This window comes from Phodopus roborovskii, unplaced genomic scaffold, assembly GCF_943737965.1.
Source record: "Phodopus roborovskii unplaced genomic scaffold, PHOROB, whole genome shotgun sequence".
NCBI classification, from domain to species: Eukaryota; Metazoa; Chordata; class Mammalia; order Rodentia; family Cricetidae; genus Phodopus; species Phodopus roborovskii.
Window position 1 is genome coordinate 6,358,418 of NW_026125489.1, and position 14,861 is coordinate 6,373,278.

The 14,861-nt window shown below is 52.0% G+C and overlaps 1 protein-coding gene across 1 annotated transcript in view; it reads right to left on the reverse strand.

Moving 5' to 3' along the window:
* Nucleotides 1-8,154: 8,154 nt before the first annotated feature.
* Nucleotides 8,155-14,861, reverse strand: part of Gns (glucosamine (N-acetyl)-6-sulfatase) — a 28,732-nt gene continuing 22,025 nt past the window's right edge. The window contains exons 10-14 of the mRNA XM_051176172.1: nucleotides 14,147-14,248; nucleotides 12,838-12,945; nucleotides 12,205-12,315; nucleotides 10,519-10,679; nucleotides 8,155-9,012 (exon numbers count right to left, since the gene is read on the reverse strand). Of these exons, the coding sequence (XP_051032129.1) occupies nucleotides 8,934-9,012; nucleotides 10,519-10,679; nucleotides 12,205-12,315; nucleotides 12,838-12,945; nucleotides 14,147-14,248 (561 nt within the window). The 3' untranslated portion in view covers nucleotides 8,155-8,933. The remainder of the gene's footprint in view (nucleotides 9,013-10,518; nucleotides 10,680-12,204; nucleotides 12,316-12,837; nucleotides 12,946-14,146; nucleotides 14,249-14,861) is intronic.

The following is a 14,861-nucleotide window of genomic DNA, read 5'->3' on the forward strand; positions in this document are numbered from 1 at the left end:
CGTGGGCTGATACTACAGCCCAGCTGATACGCATATTCCTATTACCTTTTATTTTTAATCATCTTTCATCTATATTAGTAAGCTCTGCCCTTGACTTGGAAAGAAACTCCAAGTCTCTCAGTTTCATTAACTGACCAATTTTACTTTTGGACAGGGTCTCATTTTGTAGCCCAAACTGGCTCAGAATTTACTGTGCAGCCACGGTAGCCTCCAGCTTATGGTAATCCTCCTGTCTCAGCTTCCCAATATTGATATTACAGGGAGAGCCACCACCCTGCCACCGACAGGGGTGGTGACCTGAGACCTGGCCAGGATGGAAAAGCGGGAAGCGCCTGAGTGGTTGGCTTCTGTCACAGGGCTGCTCTGAGGGTGAGATGAGGTAGTGAACCCTCACAATGCCGATCTCGGAGTGTTGGGTACCATCAGGCGCTACTTTCTCAACCGTCATTTGACTCTAAAGCTTGTCTAAAAGCATCCTCTCCGAGAGGAACCCTTTTCAAAGTAGAAATGCTTTGGTCGGAGGCTGGCCTCGAAGTCAGAGAGAGCTGCGTGCCTCTAACCTTGGGCTTCAACGTGCATGTGTGTGCACATCTCCACACATACATTCCACCACATGCAAAAAAAAAAATGCATAAGCACATGCATGAAAATGTGAGGGGGTTGGGGTAAAAGCAAAACCCTGCTGTTACCTGCCTTCCTTTTTTCTGATGGCAGTGTGGCTGGCTGCCCTGGTGGCTTGCACAACTTAACCACAAACTTAAAAGCAGCCCTTCCTTCCTCGCTTGGCACTGGCGAAGGGAAGAGTTAGGAATCTCTTTTCCTCTCTGCCAGCCAGGTGGGAGCAGGCTTCTTGTTCATAGTTCCTTAACGTGAGAGGAGTTTGCTTCTGTGGCAGATGAACTGGAATCCCCGCTCCCCCACGTGTCCGTCCCCCCCCCCCCCAAACACGGAGAAGCCTGACTCCTTGAGTTGTGTGCATTTCCAGCCCTATGTAATCTTGATGTACCCGCTGTGCATGTTACAAAGTTAGACACCTTTAAGGGAGCTGGAGAGATGCTCTTCCAGAGGACCCGGGTTCCCAGCACCCATGTTCAACAGCTCACAATGCTTGTGACTCCAGCTCCAGGAGCTCGGGCAGCCCCCTGTGGCCTTCTTAGGCAACTGCACACAATACACACACGCATACATGACATCTACTTTAAGAGTTCCTTTTTATATGTACACTGGGGTTTTGCCTGCGTGCGTGTCTGCACTGGAGTTACAGACAGCTGTGAGCGGCCATGTGGGGGAGTGGGGCTTGAACCCAGGTCCTTTGGAAGAGCAGCCAGTGCTCTTACCTGCTGAGCCATCTCTCCAGCCCCGAAAGAATACATCTTTGAGGTAGCACTTGGGTTCTGCTCCCTTTCACCCACTCTGTGTGTCTTCCAGTATTCCTTTTGGAAGCTGGTGTTACCTTTTCTGTCTCTGTCGCCTCCCATTTGACTTAAAGAGCGTTTGACCCTGACCAGACATGGCTGTGGAGTCACAGCAAAGTGTGTGTGACTCTGAGGGAATCTACTCCCGGGAGTGAGCACTGCTAAGTGTCTCGTTTGTATTTTAAAAACTCACGCTTATAGGAGGAGATGGATTGACTTAATCATAGGGCGATTGGATGAGAGGCTCAGGCTCAATTGCAGCCCACCCCACCCCCACCCCGTGATTCCCACAGAGGCGGTTACAAAGTGTGCTCTTTCCTGACAACCTCGAATCGATCAATGGGCTGTCCTATCAGCCAGGTGAGGATGACGTGGAGCGATGCCGACCACAGGTGAGGGCCATGTGGACGCCTCGACCTTTGTTTAGTGCACGTGTTTCCATGCTTGACAATCCCCATGCCCCCCGCCCCCCAGTGGGGCACGGAGGCTTACATCTGTCATTCTAGCACTCCTGATGGACGCCCAGGCAGGAGGAGTGGCTTCATGGCTAGCCTGGGCCACACAGCGAAGCCCTGTCTCCATGGCTTCCGGGAAAAGTCCCCCACAACAGAAACACATTTCCTCAGTTGGTGATTTCCTTGAGACCAGACATAATCTTCAGCTTCCTTTGCATCTCTCCTAGCTGGGGACACCCAAGTGTGGTGGTGGTGGGGGGGGAGACTTCCTAGACAGGTGTGGTGACAGCCCCATGGTCGCTTTGGGGACAGCAGGGTCCTCCCTCTCCAGGCACCCAGTTGCAGCTTGCCTCAGTCCCTCTGCAGTGTCTGCAGGTGGCTCAGCTCTGGGCGGGGCTTTTGGGACATTGCAGGGGGGGGGGACAGAGGGGAACAGGTTCTCCTCATTCTGTGCAGGGGACTGAGGGCGGCACCGAGGGCTTCTCTCTTTGTGGAAACAGTCTTGGGAGAGGGCAGAAGAAGGCGGGTGGCTCCCATGAGAGGCATTGCTACTCATTCCAGATCCCTAGTAAGAATCCCGTGTATCGTATTGACTGAATACAAGCATGGGGGATGTGCCGAGGAGGAGGGAAGCAAGGACACAAAGCAGCTCAGGTCTTAGGGGCAAAAGCAGAATAGAATAGAATCAAGTGTGTGAGCCGTTTCCCCAGCACTCAGAGGAGGCGTGCGTGCGTGTGTGTGCATGCGTGCACGCGCACATGCACTCTAACAGGTGCTTGACAGTCTAAGCTGGGCTCTCCCCTTGTGTCAGTGTTTGGGAGAGAAGATTTGGTGAGCCCATTAAAATACTTTCCAACACGTGCGAGTACATTTAGCAAGCACTGCACTAAGACACATCTACTCTTTAGTATCAAGAGGTGGGGAGTCTATTTGTAAGCCTGGGTATTCGGTTCACATAAATGTGGTGGGGGCGTGCACAGTGGTGAGTGCTTCTGCCGAGCAGGGTGGCCAGGCCTTGGTTCCCTGAGACAAGTTCTAACATATCCCAGCTGTTTGGTTTTGAACTTTGTAATCCTCCTGTCTCCTGGGAGATGAGAACTGAGGAGGAATGGCCACAAACTGGTTAAGTCCTAATGCTGGGGGTTACATACAGGTATGGGTCACTGCACCTGGACGGTGTATTTCTGTCCCCTTTGGAGACCGGTTTGACCTCTACCACTGGCCAGCTTTGCTCTAAGCTGTGATTAAGCTTTGGCAAGGAGGGACAAACCCTGCAAATCCCAGAAAGAATGGGATCCATCCAAAAAGGGATATGGGACAGGGGCAGAAGCTCAGTGGTAGAGCAGCCTTAGGATGTTCCGGGGTTCGATCCTTAGCAACCCCTCTGTCTTCATTTGGGTTTCTGTTGCGGTGATAAAACACCAGGACCCTGAAAAGCCGCTTGGGGAGGAAACGGTCTGTTGTTTGCTCCTTTTACAGCTTGTGCTCTATTATCCCAGGAAGTCAGGGCAGCAACCCCAGGCAGGGACCTGGAGGCAGGAGCTGATGCGGAGGCCATGGACGGTGCTGCTCACTGCCTTTCTCCTCCTGACTTACTCAGCCTGTTTTCTTAACCATTTAGTACCACTCGCCCAGGGTTGATATCACGTGTTTTTTACACACCCAGGACCACCTGTACGGCGGTGAGGGTGGTACCCTATAGTTAACTGGGCTTGTCTAACATCCTTTATCAGTAGAAATGTACTGAAGGCTTACTTATCCACAGTTCAGTCTGGCCGGAGAATTTTCTCAGCTGAGTTTGCTCCTTCCCAAGCAACTCTGCTGGTGCCAAAGCAAAACTATTCAAAACTGCTCAACCGCCAACCACACTCTAACTCAACCCCCTGGCCAAAAAAAGAGAAAAAACATAAGATGGACTTAAAGTTCCAGGAGGTTTTTTTATCCCCCCCCCCTTTTTTTTTTTTTTTTTAAAGATTTATGTATTATGTATATGGTGTTTTGACTGCATGCATGCCTGTGTGCCAGAAGAGGGCGCCAGATCTCATTACAGATGGTTGTGAGCCACCATGTGGTTTCTGGGAATTGAATTCAGGACCTCAGGAAGAGCCTCTGAGCCATCTCTCCAGCACCCCCCCCCCTTTTTTTTTGAGAAAGTTTTGCTATGGCCTAGAACTCAGGATACAGCCCAGCCCGACCCTGAACATGCAGCCATTGGTCTAAGACTCTCAGGTCAGGTGTTGGGAATACAGGTATATCACCGCCATTCCTAACTTCAAACCTGGATCTTTGAAATCCTGATTTTATTTTTTTTTTAAAAATCCATATTTTACTAATTAGCTTTGTGAGTTTGATTAATTAAGCTGAAAGGGGAAATCTGCCCCATGAATTTTACTCAAAAACGAGAAAGGGACAGAATGATCATGCTGAGATTCAAGGTGTACACTACCACATCTGGCCCATGAGGTTTTTTTTGTTTTTGGAAACGGTTTCCCTGTGTAACTTTGGTGTCTGTCTTGGGACTGAATTTGTAGACCAGGCTGACCTTGAACTCACAGAGATCTGCCTGCTCTGCCTCCTGAGTGCTGGAATTAGAGACAGTCACAATCACCACCACCACTATCCAGCTGAGTTTTAATGGTAAACAAAATTATAGGCACCTTTTATTTCTCTGCTTTATTTATTCCTATGCTTTAGGAATCTATCATAACCATCAGTTAGAGCCACAGGCTAAGAGGATGGACACACACGGGGTGGGGGGGGGAGGGGGGAGAGAGAAAGTGCACTTGAGCAGCTTGGGTCTTACAGGGAGGGAGGGAGGGAAGCTGACCTCAGTCTTGATGCAGAGCTAAGACTGCTCTTGACTTCCTGACCGCTGGGTGCAGGGATCCTAGTTATGCACAGACAGCTCAGCCCTGAAGCATTGTAACTTAGGATACTGCTAAACTATGGTACTGCCAGAAATGGTGCTCTTACTTCACACCCTTCCCATATGTGCATGTGTGTTTGCTGTGTGTGTACATGTATGTTTGTTGTGTGTATATATTTGCTGTGTGTATATGTGAATATTTGTGTGTATATGGGATGTTTGCTGTGTATGTTTGCTCTGTGTGTTTGTGAATGTTTGCTGTGAGAATGTTTGCTCTGTGTGTGTATGTTTTGTGTGTGTGATTGTGAACGTTTGCTCTGTTTGTGTGTGTGTATGTGAATGTTTGCTGTGTGTATGTATGTGAATGTTTGCTTCCTGTGAATGTTTGCTTATCTGTGTGTGTGTGTGTGTTGGGCAGGATCTCCAATTGTAGAGAGCTCACTGGTAACTGCTGGTCTAGTTAGCCAGCTCGTCCTGGGGATTTTTTCCCAGTAAAATCACAGCTGGGGTCCCCACACCCATGTGGCGATAAAGATGCTTCCTGTGTAGCCTGAGGACTCTAGTTCAGTTCCTAAGACCCACATGGTAGAAGAGAAGAACTTGGAGGTTCTCCTCTAACACGTACCCACATACCTGGGCACACACGTGCTCACACACAACATAGATTGTAATATATGTGCTCATTTTCCTTACTCATAACTACAGGGGTAAAAAGCAGCTCTCCTGACCACTTCATAGCATTTGGGGATGGCTGCTCTGGCTTCTGGACTCTGTGGACAGGGCGGGGAGTGCATCCCACTAATTGACCACCTGCTATTATTACCTGGCTGAGAGTGGTTGGGTAGGAGTCAACTATGGCATCAGATTGAGAGCCTGTGAACATTGTTCATGCAAATGAGCAACCTCAATGGATGAGGTAATGTCTCCCTCTGGGGCAAAGGGCAGGCTTGCTGTAAACAGTAGGGTGTTCAGCTTCCTGCTCCTCACCTGCATCAAAACCCACCATGTGCCTGCCATGTGTGTCCCTCAGTGTGGGACTTTGCCTGACACCCACAGGCGTGGGGGGTGTGGCTAACAGGCTTGTGATTCATCCGGGTGATGTTGACATCGTGACACGCTCAGATTAGTTTTTAAGGATTTTTACTTTTAATTCAGTAGACGTGTGGGTCTGTGCATGTGTGGAGGCCAGGAGAAGGCGTTGGATGTCTGGAGGCTGGAGTTACAGAGTGTTGGGCCTGGCTGAGCCACACAGAGTGGGTGCTGAACCAAACCTGGGTCCTCTGCAACCATCTCTCCAGCCCCCAACTTACCTTTTCCAGACAGTAACCCGTCAACTTTGCAACATCTGTCTCCTTGGTGTCTATGAAGTAAGCCAGGATGCCTGGGGCTGACAATTTGTGGCCAGTTGTTTTCTTAACTTGGAACAGAGCCACATAAAGTTATTTACCAGGATTTATCCTCACTCTGCAGCTGAAGATGCCTCACCACACCCAGTTTCTGTGGTAATGGGGACAGAACCCAGTGCGTGAGGCAGTCTGTCTACCCACTGTGCGAAGTGGTGGCAGAGACAAAGTAAGCCTCGAGTATCAGGTATCCACCCCTTTAAGAACATTTGTTGACTCCCACAAGATGTCAGTCATTTCTCTCTTAGGAAAATGGATCAAACACCTGGGCCAGCATCTTCAAAGGTGCATCGACTATCCACTTAAGAGCTGGCAATGGTTAGTTATCAGGATGCGTTTTCTTTCCAAAACAATGGTATGTGTGTTGGTGTGCATGCAGGAGGCCCCTGGGCTAGTGACAGATGGTTGTTGGCTACCGTGTGGGTGCTGGGGACTGGACTTGGGGTCCTCTGCATGAACAGCTTTTCTTGTCCACTGAGCTGTCTTCCCAGGCCCCGATGATGAGACCATGGACGGGGAAATGGTTCACTTTCATTGCTAGGTTAGTTGTTATTACACAGTAGCTCAAAGGTGATGTGGGTGGGGCGGGCTGACCATATGTATGTATATATGTGTGGTATGTATGAATATATGTATGTATGGTATGTGTGTTTGTCAGCCCTGAGTTCGGTTCTAGCAACAAAAGAACCACCACAAACCCCCAAGCAGCAGCCACCTTCTCAAGCCTTGTGAGGGTCGCTGCTTATGGACTAGAACAAAGGACACACCCCACTGGAACAGAAGTAGTTTTAATTTGTTGAAAAGTGCAGCGGTGACAGGGTCCTTCAAAGGGCACTTCCTAAGTGAGTGGGGTGACAGCCTGGGCGGGTGATGCCCACGGCAGGTGAGGCTAGAGAAGGAATTTACAGTCCCCTGAAGCGTGCTGGCGCGCTAAAGGCCGCAGTGGGCCGTCCACCCCAGCGGTGCTCGGCTGAGGTACCCTCTGCCTTCTCGTGAGGGATCATTTTAAAAAGAAAACATTTTCTGTAGATAGTGACAAGTTTAAGATTATTCCTCACGGGTTAAGGTGTGTTCCATAGCTACCCTTTATTTTGTACAAGAACCCTAGCACTGACGAATCAAAAGGTGTTTGCAACTGTACCATCTGTTAAACCCAGAGACACTCTATAAGTATCCGCTACTGAGGAACGGCCTGAGGGACAGTTTTAAAGCGGGACATCGTTTAAGGCAGAAGCCCGCATCCCACATTGGTTTTCGGTTCTCTGCTCCGAAGAGCACTGGCGGACATGGCAATACTCGCTGGGGTCCGGATTCCAAGGCTCTTCAGGGCGTCCCTTGTAGGTGGCAAGCCGAGCCCGCTGCGGTCTGTTAGGGTAAACCCAGCTCCACTCCAGCGTTAGCAGGGACAGCACCCTAACCGAGGCACATGTCCCGCCGCCCGAACGTGAGGGCAGCTGGGGAAAATGAAATACTACTGGCAGCTGACTTGTCTTCACCTGCTGCTACGAGCCAGCCACAAAGCTGAAGAGTACGACAGCACAGCCCAAGGCCTGGTACGAGCCGGTTACTTTTTATTTGGGAACAACTGCGGTCAACTTTCACTAATGGCTGGTGGCGTTTAGAATCAAGTGAAGCAAATGAAGGCCAATGCTGGCATTCACTTCTGTAACTTAAAAATATTTCCTTCCTCTAAAGCAGCCAGGGCAGAGCGTCCACTCCATGCCAGTTTCTCTCGGGGTCACCGCGGTTGTTGGGGTCACAGGAGTTACGGGAATGAACTCCATGGCTATGACCCCAGGATGGCCTGTGAGATCCCCAAAGTGACTTCCAGCTGTGTCCCAGGTGTTTAAAGCTGGACAGACGCTGTGTAAAGCTGAAATCAGTCACCATCTAAGTAGGGCAGATCTTTTAAGCTAAGGAACAGGACAACATGGTTCCAGGCAGCCAGGAACCTTGGACGGGGGGGGGGGGGGGCTGACTAGAACCCTAGTTAATTCAAGACTCTGGAAACTCAAGAGCTTACGTGAAGGGGGGGGGGAGGGAGAGAAATAGCTGGTTCATGACAACCACGACACTGTAGTATTTTAAATGACAAGGGCAGCTGGTCACGATGACGGTGTGGTCTGTGGCACTAACACGTGAGACCCCCCCCCTCCGGACAGGCACTTCCATGTGCAGCCCTTCAACCTGCTCACCCAAGGGCCAGATCCACACTGGCGCTGGTGAAGCGTGCTGCCCTACCCTTGGCGTGACTTCTCAGAGCTCACGACGGTTGGAGCCGCTGAAGCTTCTAGCTAGGGGTAGGGGACTGACCCCACACAGCCTGTTTGCTGTTCCAGCAGGATGGATGTTTTAAACATTTCTCTACATCTCCACAAACGGCTGGTTTCAGGGCTGTGTGTGTTTGATGGCAAGGGGCTCAGTCTGAAATGCTATACAGGGCTGTTGAGTTGGGGCTAGCTACATTCCAAACGGCCTTTGCTTTGTGCCCTAAAGTACTGCCATATCTCAACAGTTTTACAGATGCAGACTTGACCGACCACGTGGGAGATCGCACACTGTGCCCACCCAAGATGAAGGGACGGGGAAGACCTCAGGAGTGTTGGTGGTCATCTGAGGAAGAGACAGGGTCAGCCACTTCTGACACAGGGTTGGATTCACAGTACTGGAAGTTACTTTTCAAACAGGGCTTGAAACAGCCAGGCCAGGGCTCTTCCAGGCGTGGGCTCCTCCTACCACCCCTTCGTGAGAGAGGGGTGTTCGAGGATCCAGCTGCAGAGGCCGAGCACCGTCACTACAGAGGATGCTTCGAGAACCTTCTCGTTCTGACGCTGCCATGATTGCTGAACATAAGACGCAGGTCAAACCTGTATCTGCGGGAAGGAAAAGAGGCTTTCTGTCAGCTGAAGGCTGGCTAGGCGTGGGGACTGTGAAGGCATACTACTCTGCCGCAGAAAAACGGGCAGGAGCCTCCAACACCAGGGGCCCGCCCGCAGGAGGCGGCTGTAATGTAAACGTGCTTTCTGAAGGTGAGAGTAATTCACACACTGTGAGGGAGAGAAAAGGTTTAATGGTGAAAAGCAGGAGGTTCTTTAAAAGGAAAAAGATCACACAGCCCTGGCTGGCCTGGATGTAGCTATGTAGACTAGGCTGTCCTCAAACCCACAGATCTGCTGCCTCGGTCTCCTGAGTGCTGGGGTTAAAGGTGAGAGGGTTAAGGGAGAGAGTTGAGTCCCAAAGGGTAAAGCATCCCAGACGGCGGTGCTGACCCCTCAGAGCCTGCAGGCTCAAGGTCTTTTGAGTGGCCAGGCGCTCGGGCAGGACTGTGTCCTAACCCTAGAGAGTCCTTCCCTCCTGCCTCAGGGTTTGGTTAGCTCCTCAAGGCCAGCCAAAGAAGATATGGTTAAAAGTATTAGGTCCAGTTGGATAGATAAATCACAAAGTTGGTGTGTGTGAGCTGACGTCTGCTTTTGCGAAGGACCTACTCAGACAGGGTGGAGGCCGGATGGAGAATGACTCATGAGCTTCACTACAATCACCTGTTTAAGACAGGTAAAACGACATTCTCTTTTAGTCTTTTGTACAGTTGCCTCGCTATTTCATTTTTTCATTTTAGCAAGGCATGGTGGTGCACCTCTAATCCCAGCAGCACCCAGGAGGCAGAGGAAGCCTGGCTAAGACGCACAGAGAGAGGCCTGTCTCAAAACAAAACCCTTCACGTGGGGGCCGTACGTCTGTCTTGACAGCCTGGGGTACGTTTCTGGCTGCGTGTGTGCTATGTAACAGTCTGCAGTCCACGCTCTCCCTAACGTGGAGAGCAGAGGAATCCAGTGTGAGGGCAGTGAGTCACACCTTGCTGTCACCTGGAAACCTCGCCTCCCTCACCCCCACGTCACCGCCTGTAAGGGATGAAATAACAGCAGGGTGCCTCTTGCTGCTGCAGCTCGGATGCATGTGCAGTGGCAGCCGGTGTCCTGCAGACAGGGTTCCAGAGTTCCAGGCACATGCGACCTTGCAGGTGACGACTGCCATTCAGTGAACGCACTGCAGTGGGGTCTACCTTAGCGTCTGAGCTCATTCCTGCTTTCATCTGTGTGTGTTTAATAATGCCTGGATTTCTAAGACATGAAGACATGCTCTTGGAAGGCCTAGGACCAGGGCAGCACTGGGCAGGGCCGACCTTGCGGACTCAGCAGCCACCGGCAGTGAGAGCCAAGTCCCAGCGTAACAAGCTGACGCAGCAAGAACACAGCGTTCCCTCAGAAGGCAGAAGAGTGACAGCTCAGAGCAGACAGCAGCCAATGGCCTCCCCCTGCCTCCAGAAAACCACGTGACCTCCAGGCATGGTAGCAAAGTGACTGGAGATGGGGGACACTTACCCAGGGTCAAAGACCCCTGGAGTGCGACAGGTTGGCCCGGAACAGGACTGGAGCATCATCAGCCGATAGTTCATCTTCCCCAGAAGCTCCGGGTCTATGGTTTTAGCAATGTTGGTGATTTGGTCTGGATCTGCAGTTATGTTATAGACTTCGACAAACACCTGGAGGCAGAGAGGAAGGAGGAAAGAAAAAAGCAAAGGTTAGACTGAGAAAATATTCTTCTTCTTTTTGTTTCTTGTTTTTTTGAGACAGGGCTTCTTTGTGTAACAGCTCTGGCTGTCCCGGAACTAGCTCTTTTAGACCAGGTTGGCCTCGAACTCAGAGATCCACCAGAGAGATCCGCCTGTCTCTGCCTCCCGAGTGCTGGGATTAAAGGCGTGCGCCACCGACACCCAGCAAGCCCATTATTTCTACATGGAAAGGGGCGAAATAGATGAAAAACCAAGGCCCGTCCATCATGTGGGCTAAGGCTTCAGAGTCCACAGTCGCACACGTCTGTGTTGGGGTCACTGCGCTGGATACACAACCCATGCTGACCCGAGGCCACTGCCCATCACACGTCTTCAGAAGCATTAACTTAAGACCCTGCAGAGGGTGAACACCTGACCTCGGTACCAAGACGGCATCACAGCTGCTGGTGTGGCGGGGGGGGGGCGCCGGAAGCCATACTCAGAATCCTGGGCATCACAGCTGCTGGTGTGGCGGGGGGGGGGGGGGGGGGCGCCGGAAGCCATACTCAGAATCCTGGGATTCACCAAGGATGGGTAAGTGCTCTCACATCTGGCACATGAACCATGATCTATTTTATTCTTATATTTATTTTGGGTTTTTCGGGAGACTGGGTTTCTCTGTAGCTTTGGAGCCTGTTCTGGAACCTGCTCTGTAGACCAGGCTGGTCTCAAACTCACAGATCTGCCTGCCTCTTCCTCGTGAGAGTGCTGGGATTAAAGACTTCCCAGCCGCTTCCTATTTTAAAAAGTCGCGGGGATGTTTCTTGGCTGTGGGGAAGGCTACTGTATTATTTCTAACGGTAGACTGCCTGTCGTCAGTACCTTCCCCTCTCCTCCACACTGTTACAACTCAGCGGTATCAAACATGAGCACAGGAAGGACCACTCAGCTGAGGGAAACCTGCTTTCCTGCTCAATGTGCTGCTGAGTGGGGAGACATAGTCCACAACTGAACACTTGTGAGCGCTGTTTTTCAGCCGTCAGCCGGTAGGAGGAGGGTGCTGAACACTCCCCCACCACACACACACACACTGCCAGGCCCAGTGTTCACAGGAGCCATGGTTCAGGTGACCACAGTCATCAGTGTGACGGTCCCACCCTCCCCCAAGGACGGCCCCTCTGGGCCTTTGTCCCCACCCTAGTAATAACAGATGGCATTGGCTTGTGCTGGCTGTGTGAGCACAGGGAGCTTCTGCGTGGTGGGAGACGCTGGCCAGCCTGCCGGAATGCCTGGTTCCTCTGCGCAGATGCTCTAGGCTGTACTTCTAGCCCCTGCTGAAAGGTCAACCGTGCATTTAAAGTGTGTGGGTGTGGAGGTGGCAAGCAGAGAAGTCAGAATGAAGCTGCCCGTGTGAGCCCGTCTCTGAACTGCAGGAGAGATGTCAGCCAGAGGACATCGTCCTGGGTCACCCTCCCTGGGACTGATCTTATGCCACCAGCCCCAAGTCCCCCCTTACCTCCTGGTCATCAAACTCGCAATACTGTAGGTTCCACAGTGACGACAGCGTCCTCACACAAGCATAGGTATTGTTGTAAGCATCTTCACACACACAGTCTGGGAAACATTGCTGGAGGAATATTTTACAAGTTAAACGAGGACTGCTCTGACATAGTAAAGTGCCTGTTGGCGACACAGGCACAGTCTGGCTGTGTAGCCAGGCCACCAGGGAGGGAACCAGATATCAGATGCGTCCCTCTCAAGGGAGGACCTGGGATCGTCACCCCGGGGTGAGAAGGAAAACAGAGCACCCTGCGATCTCAGCAGTACAAACCCCACGTTTCCCACAGGCTCTGCGAGTCCAGTTGGTTGTGTTGTGCGCCTTACACAGGCGTGTGCACCCACACTGGGCTGGGTCCTCCACTCAGAACACTGTAGTGTCAGGGGAACCAAGGCTCAATCCCCCATCGCGCCTGCCCGCTCGCCGCCGGTGTAAAGCACTGGTGCTGGCACATGGGCGAGCCCGTCTCTCCACCGGTCCCTCCGACGGTAGCGGGCAGGCAGAGTGGGAAGGTGCGCGACGCCAGCAGCGTCCCCAAGCGGACTGGCGCTGCTCCACGGCATGAGCGGCGCTGAGGAAGCTGCTACTCACAGACACTCCGGGACTCAAGGAAGGACAGGTCGGGTCGGTGACGTTCCGGCCTTCTCCTTGATACTCGACCAGCACGTCTGACCTCCAGGTTAAGTTACTGGCCCCTTTCTAGAAAGGAAAGCAGAGGGGGCTTCTGAGAGGCACGCACGGATAGGTAAAGCCCTTCCTTTGGGCCGCTCACTGTAACTAAAGACAAGGTCAGATGCTTAGACTGTCTCACGGTCCCTTTACAGGGCAGTAGGCGTGACACAGCGGCAGCTAAACAAGGACCGGCGGCGGCGGTGCGGCTGCGCCAACTCCAGGTCAGTGAGTGGCGTCCAGCTCAGAGGGCCTGAGAGACAGGAGTTGCTGGGCTCGGGTCTTGGAGTACAACCCACACATCACGTTTACTCTGTCGCACATCAGCTGTGTGGAGCGAGGTGTGGCATTTGAAACGCACACGCACACACGTGAGACAGGCGTACAAACACTGGAAGAGGAGCAAGTTCGAGACCCAAGCAGATGAAGTCAGATTAGCTGAGAAGAGAACGTGGGTCCAGGCGGGCCATGACCCCAGCTTCCACGAGGAGGAAGCTGGAACAGGTTGGGGTGGACAGGCAGGGCCTAACTGCCAGGAGCCCCCAAGCACGCAGCGCCAGCTACGTGGGAGGCTGAGGCCCGAGCACTGACTGAGCCCCGTTTGATCGCTGGGCAACACACCGAGACCCTCTCTCTGCAGAGCATCAGGAGATGGGCGGGAGGGACAGAGTGAGGCTGCGCTCCAGCGGTCAGCCAAGGACGGACTCTAGAGATGAACAGGCCGAAGGCAGGCCAGGCCAGAGGGGACCCTTCGCCAGGCTAATAATGCCTTCCTCAACAGCTGATGGCGGCTTGCTTGACACCCACCATCTCAAGCCCTAGGAGTATTTTCCCCAGTGCTAGTGAGTGAACCAGGGCCTTGCACACACTAGGCAAGCACCAGAGGGTGCCTAGGAAACTGTGAGCAGGGTGTGTGGATCCTTACTGGCCGGCCTTTGGCCTTTTCCTGTTCTTCTCTAGGTGTCAATCTAAGACCTCACAGGCCTGCAACTATCCTTTGATAAGTAGTTGCAAATATCTTTTTTCCCACCTGTTGGTCATCATAGGTTTGTTCTAGTGATTTTTTTTAATTGTCCCCCCCCCCCCCGGTTGAGGGGACAAGTGACCCAATCAATCTCTTCCTTTAGGAATACTTCCCACCACAAGGCTAGAGACAAGCCCTGTCCTCTGTCTCTGTCTACCCGGGGTTTATCTCAGTTCCGGCTCTTTCGGTTGTGGGCTTTCTACTCACCAGAATGGGCAGCAAGGACAACCCATCCATCTGTGTCTTATTCAGGTCGTAGCCGGCAAGGTCCAAGATCGTGGGGCCCAAGTCAATATTGGAGACCAGCATCTGCAGGGGTTTAGAAAACAGTCCGGGATACAGCCTGTCTTGTCTTCCTTTTCCATCTAATAGACCCTGAGCAACCCCCAGGAACAACGTCCCCCAGGAACAACGTCCCCCAGGAACACCGTGCCCTCGCTTTCTGATAGCCGGATGTCTCACCGCAGCTCCACACACTCAGCTACAACTTCAAGTACAAGGCCTATCTGGTGTACACAAACACGCACATCATCATTAGCTGACCATCACATTTGCTCACACAATTTGATCTCACACGCATTCCTACCATTTTAAAAAGATTTACGTATTTCTATTTTACATCTGTGTTTTTTGCCTGCACAGACGTAAATGTACCACATGCATGCAGTACTCCTGGAGGCCAGAAGAGGGCGTCAGATCCCCCCCCCCCCCCCGAAACTGGAGTTACAGATGGTTGTGAGTAGCTGGTGTGGATGCTGGGAACTGAATCCTGGTCCTCTGCAAGAGCAGCCACTGTTGTTAACGGCCAAGCCACTGTTCTAGCTCCACCAACACATTCTTTTTTTAGAAGGGGTTTTTCGATGTAGGCCTGGCTATTCCCCACCCACAAACGTTTTATTAAAGTCTCAAACCTGGATGTTTC